Consider the following 6,094-nt stretch of genomic DNA (forward strand, 5'->3'; position numbering starts at 1 on the left):
ACAGGCAGTGGTGCTCTGTGTGCTCCATCTCCAGGGAGCACAGTGCAGCTGCTCAGGGCAGCACACACACTCCTTTATGCTTTTTCTCAGCCCTGTAATCAGGCAGCAGTAATATCCTACTTCCTAACACTGTGCACACCCAGGGTTTTATTTGGTATGAACCATGGAAGTAACAGAATGTGGTGGATTATTCACGTTGCTTGTGCCAAACTGTAATCCTCGAGGAGCTTCTGTAGGGTCTGAGGGCCAGGAGTGTTTGCCTTGTGTCCATGATCTTTGCAGCATCAGTTTAAAGATGCCAATCAACCATTTATGGCTGCAGCTGTCCAAGCTGCCTTGTAAATCAAGACAGAGAGGCAGGCAGTGACACAAAACGGGTTTCCTTTGTATTTTGTAACAGCCTCTCCTAAATGCAAACACTTTCCCAGTTCTCATCCCTGGGCACTGAAATAAAAATACAGAAGGCACAGGTGGCTTTGGGCACTGTTCCACAAATCCCTGGAATTTGTTTGCTTTTGGGTGTGTGGAATACTGAAAAAAAAATACTAACTTTTGCATTTACTGTAAATAGTGGGCAATGGCACAGGGGTACAAAAGGGGCTGTTCTGTGTGTGAGAAAGATGCAGGTGAACACTGGGTGGGATTTTTTTGTTGTTCATTGTTTCCCAGAGATGGATTTGGCCTGAAGGGAGCTCAGGTTTCCTGGCCAGGGTGGGTTTTGGCAGGTAGCCCAGCTCTGGGTGTGGAATGTGTCCCGCTGCCTGCACGTCTTGCTCAGGCAAAGCTCCCAAGGGTTTCTGCTTGGTAGGGATGCCCAGGAACAGCCTTAAGTAAGTCACCAAACTGACAGCAAATTCAAATGTCTCACTGAATCTAAAGCTGTTTCTCAGGAGCTGTTTACTGTAGCTCCAGCTTTTATTTTTTAATACACTTTTTTTACAGAAAAAAAAAGAGGACAATTTAAGGCACCTTGTGCTGGACCTTCTGCTCCTGAACAGCAGAGATGCTGCTGAGGTTAGAGCTGCCCTGCAGGCAGTCTAGGAAACTCAAAATCTTGTTTCTGGTGATGACATCAGAGTGACTGAAGGGGTGTTTAGTCATGTCTGAAGTACTGTGGGGTGCTGGGTAGCTACAGGTGTCAGTGTATAACCAATTTTTAAAGATTCAGTAGGAATTCAAGGTTATAACTCACTTTTGTGTTTTCTTTTGTGCCTGTACAACAGATGGGTACTGTGTATTTTAAAGGTTCATTTTTCAGCAAGCATTAAAAGGAGAAGATACAGTTAATTTAAGGAACCTCAACTAGATAATGCTCTTACTAGTTTTATTAATTCAGTGTTTGCCTCAAGTCTTCAATTTTTGACGTGTGCTTCTGAAACTTGTTCTTTAATACAACGCTCCAAAGTTGAAATACTACTCAAGTTTTAAGTTTCAGTCCCTGTTCTGGAAGGCAAAAAGCAGAACTATGAGAGAAGCTGCTGGTTTGTATCATGGTGGGATATGCATAGATTTTTTTTTTTTCTTCATGTTTTCTTATTAAAAGAACCAAACCAGAACCCTCGAGCTGATGATGCACCAACTATTTTGTATTACTTACTCTGTTCCTTCAATTACTGGCTTTTTTTTCATGTCTGTGTAAGAAATAAAGCATCTTGCAGGTGAATCACCTGTGTGTGAGCACATCATCTTCAACCTTGTAAGAGACAAGTGTAAACCACTCTAAAATGAAGGTTCAAAAGAGAACAAAAAAGAATGTTAGATTTGTTTACTCACGTGTTAATCCTCTTGTTTGAGCTTGGTCATAAAATGCTGTATTTGGATAGTGAGTCAAGGAGTGAACTGTCTCCATTTTCATATCACTCCAACCTCCTCTTTTTACCTTTATTTTGTACATCTTCTTCCTTGTCAAAATGAGGCTCTTTTAATAAATAAAAAGAGGGATTTTCTATGATCCAATGAACCAAAACTGCGTCACAGTCCCTGTTGCTTTGAGGGCCCTGTACTAAAGCCTTTAAACGAGTCAGGGATAGAAGCTGGGTTTGCATATTACTTTATTTTTTTATTATTTTCTTTGAGCCAGTTCAGAAAATAGAAGTATTCCTGCCCCAATGTGTAACTCCCACAGTTCAAACTCTCCACAGGCATTTTGATTTTCCCCTTCCCTCTTCAGTGCTTCAAAGGCATGCAAAATATCCAACCAGTTTTCACAGATCCAGCGTTCCTGCAGAACTGAAGAGCCCAACTGGCACTAACATACCAATTTAACACAAAACTAAATCTTCTCTGCAGGTTTTTTTACAAACCAATCCATCCTGCTGCAGCACTGATTATGCTGTTAGTTTAAAAAGGGAAAAAAAAAAAGAACAGCCACCCCTGGTGAATCCTGCAGGTTCTCCCTGCACATCTCCCCATAGCTCTGCAGGTTCTCCATGGAACACACACCAGAACTGTCCCCTCTGTCCCCCCAAACCCAGCTACACACACAAAATACAATGACACCAGCTCTCTAAAAACAACTATCTCAATGAGTTATTCCAGGACTGAATGGACTCCACTCTCCATCCCCAGCTCTGTTTGTGACTCATCAAAAATTCCACCCTTCTCTGGTTTTATTTCAGCTCCCCTTTCAGCTCCCTGCCTATGCCACGGAATGCAGCAAAGACTTGTGGCACTGATGCCTCAGCCTCTTCGGGCTCTTTTTTAATGGCTGTGCAAGTAACACCCTCTGTTTCTCAGCCCTTGCAGCTGCCCCCATCTTAAAATTCAAATAGGAGAAAGATGAATGAGCTTCTGAAATTACTTTTATTCTGTTAAATAAAGTGACTGGCATTATAAGAAAACTACAGGCAGAGGAGTTTTGAACTGACCAAACTATCCAGACAGCTCTGAACAAAGTGAGTTTACCTGTTTGAAAATGGATCAGGTCCTTCTTCACTGGTTAAGAGGAGCTGAAAGAAAGTAATTACAACTGTACAGTTCAAGAGCCTCAGTCCACTAAAAGCTGAGGGAAATGAAATGATACATCAAGTCCATAAATGCAGTCAGCTCCTGAAAGCAAATTCCAAGTGAATTCTTGCCTCCTCCAGATTTTTGCTCTCTGCTTGAGTGGTCAGGAGCTGCCTCTGAAAAGCAAAATCTCCCATCCACCTCAGGCCTGGGTTTTGTCCCCGTTGCTTGGGTTTTTCCAAGTTTTCCTCAACACCAGCCCGCGCCTTTTGCCACACCTTGCCCTGCCACAGCCACTCGTGAGAAAACACTTTGCAGCTGGCCCAGCCCTGCTTTCCGGTCCCAGCTCCAAGGCCCTCCAGAGCTTGGCACCAATTAGGGGGCAGGTAATTAATAAGTTTCTCACAGAGCCAATTTCTAGAGCTGGAAGGGGCTTTTCCTCTTAGTTGGGAACCATCTGCTCCTCCTGCCCGGCATTTTTGAGCCCTGGCATCGTCCTTCACACTCAGTGCTAAACTCTGGCCAGCACCAGAACATTTTCTTTAGTACAGACTCACCCTCCTAGTACAGAAAAAAATCTGCCACACAGCAAACAAAGGCGTGAGTCAAATCTACCAGGACCTCCCCAAGGATCTGGCTGATAAACCTCTCCCCAGCCCCAGCCAAGGCTCGGATGTCTGGCGAACAAAATGTTCTGGAAAAACGACGTGCCTTCTATAAACACTTTTTTTTTTTTTTTTTTCTGGCAGGCCCGTCTTGTTGTTTTAAAACCCGGAGAGGCTGACTCAGCCTGGCTTCTGCAGGAGCTCGGGGAACGCGATGGGTCCAGGGGAAGGTGGGGAAGGAGGTGGGGGGGAATGGTGTGTGAGAAGAGAAGAGGACAAGGCAAAGTTGAGCCTCACACAGCCCCTGCTGCTCACACAAAGTTTATGTAGACGTTTTCCATCTCCCTGAGCCCTCCATTCATGCCCAGGCAGTTGTACAGCATGTCCTTGGTGGCCAGGGCGCTGTCGGTGCCGGTGACAAACTGCAGCAGAGCCCTCCTGCCCGACAGGCGCCACTTCTGCCCCTCCCTGGCGAGGCTGTCCAGCAGGACTCCTCGGATGTCCTTGGGCTTCCCTGGCACTCCAAACACCACGAACAAGCCCAGGCAGTCCCGCCCCACCAGGCGGCAGAACTCGGCCAGCTTCCCGAAGCGGCTCATGTTTTGGAAGCACTCGTCTGCCAGCGCGGCCTCCCGGCACCAATCCTCGTCCTCATCCTCCTCATCCCCGTCCTTGTGAAAGAGCTCTGCCAGCTGCAGAGCCTGCACGGCGATCTGCAGCTTGATCTGCTTGTCAGCCCCAGACAGAGTCCAGATCCAGTCCACCCCGAAGAGGCAGGACTGCTGCCTGGTCATCTTGCTGGTGACGATGAGCTCCTCCGCTCCCTTCTCCACGCAGAAGCTGATGAAGTTCACCAGAAAGATCTCGCTCAGGGTGTTTGTGGCCGGCTGGAATTTGCTCTGAGGATCCACAAAACCAAGATAGTCCTTCAGCCTCTGAGAAGCGTGGAGCATGCCCTGGCTGAACACTTCACAGATGAGCAGAGTGTCAGCCTTGGTCTCCTGGTTGTCCTCCTGGGAGACCTTCTGGCCCATTGTCTGTGCCGGAGGAGGTCGTTTCCACATGCAGACAGCCTTGGGGAGGTCTGTTCCTTTTCCAACAGAGGCTCTGTGGGTGCTGTGCTCAGCCAGACCTGTTAATCATGCCCAGGGGTACCTGCTGCTTTCCAGGTGCCGGTGGTGGCAGCGGCAGAGCTGAGCTCCAGGAGCCTACAGGGCTTTCTCCTGGGTGTGTTTCTCCACAGCTGACTGAGCACCAACCAGCCCAACAGGCCCAGTAACTTTCACACCTACTGAATTCACCTGTGCTTGTTTTCCTTGTCGTTAATCCCAGCACCATTCCTTCAGCTGATGTTATCTCCCTCCAGTCTGATCTTATCTCCTTTGATCTCCTTTCTAGGACTATTACAGAGAAGCCATTTTATTGGCACCACTGGGTGTTTCCTGGACATGAAACAACCTTTTTCTTTTAAGCACTCAGAGAAGGGGATGCATCCAAACCTGAAGACTCCTACAGGGTGCCTGAAATGCTGTGATCTTTTTTGATGGGATGGTGCCTGTATCCCAGGATTACCTGCTGCTCCTGTCAGTGGTCCCATGGCAATGTACACAGACTCAGCTGGACTTTTAGGCCCAACTGAGAAGCTCCTGCTGTTGCTGCCTGTAACTGGATTATCTCAAGGAAGCTCAGACAGTCAATGCACACCCACGCACGACTATCAAATACAAATAAAAAGCTCTTGCTGCAAATGAAAACCCCCAAGTGCTGAGGTGAGGCATAAAATCTGCACCGAACAGTCATAACAACAAAGCAGTGTAAGGTATAAAAAAAACATTCATGTAGGGCAAGTGCAACTTCTAAAGCCAGGATGCAGCAATACCTGGTGGATGGGAATCAGAAGAGTTGTTCTGGATTAGTTCTCCATTCCTAAGTGTATATGTACTTTAAGCAAACAGAAAAAAAGCTGGGTTTAATCTCCATAGGCTCTTAACTGAAAAATACCTGTATTTCCCTCTACACTGCAAACAGACAGACAGAAGCTTATTATACTCTAAGTTTCAAAGTGTTTATCCTCAGCATTCCCACTGAAACAGCGAGCTTACAAACACAACCAGGGTAGTGAAGGTCACCAGACCAGGGGTCTGCATTTTCTGACCCATTATCCAAGTGACCATCACTTGTACCTGCACCACAGCAACAAAATGGAGTTTGGAGAAGCTCAGCTCCTGCTGGCCAAGCAGCTCCTGGCTGCTGAGGGATGAGGGGAACAACACGTGGAAGCAGAGAGACAGTCGCTCTTTTTACAGCAAGAAGGACCAGAGCACCTGCAAGGACACCGAGCAATGGTGAAGCCCTTTCTCATCACACCACACCAAACAACCCAAGATGGTTCAAATCTGGATCCCAGAAATAACTAAAACACCTTGGGATAGTTGATTTCTTAGCTGTTAGCTGAGCCCTTCTACAGTCACTGCTGACAAACGAACTAATGAGTCAACAAAAAATGTGCGATTTCCCCCCTATTCCCTCCTTTGGCTTTTAAA

General features: G+C 46.8%; 1 protein-coding gene across 1 annotated transcript; it reads right to left on the reverse strand.

The window, feature by feature from the left end:
• Nucleotides 1–2,783: 2,783 nt before the first annotated feature.
• Nucleotides 2,784–6,003, reverse strand: REP15 (RAB15 effector protein). Its single transcript, XM_050324591.1, has one exon. The coding sequence runs from the start codon at nucleotides 4,613–4,615 to the stop codon at nucleotides 3,863–3,865; it is 753 nt and encodes a 250-aa protein (XP_050180548.1). The 5' UTR covers nucleotides 4,616–6,003; the 3' UTR covers nucleotides 2,784–3,862.
• Nucleotides 6,004–6,094: the final 91 nt, after the last annotated feature.

The sequence above is a fragment of the Myiozetetes cayanensis genome, unplaced genomic scaffold, assembly GCF_022539395.1.
Source record: "Myiozetetes cayanensis isolate MyiCay16 unplaced genomic scaffold, myiCay2020 scf3, whole genome shotgun sequence".
NCBI classification, from domain to species: domain Eukaryota; kingdom Metazoa; phylum Chordata; class Aves; order Passeriformes; family Tyrannidae; genus Myiozetetes; species Myiozetetes cayanensis.

Excerpts from the sequence above, each read along its gene's own strand:
- REP15 (XM_050324591.1), bottom strand. The coding sequence starts at position 4,615 with ATGTGGAAACGACCTCCTCCGGCACAGACAATGGGCCAGAAGGTCTCC.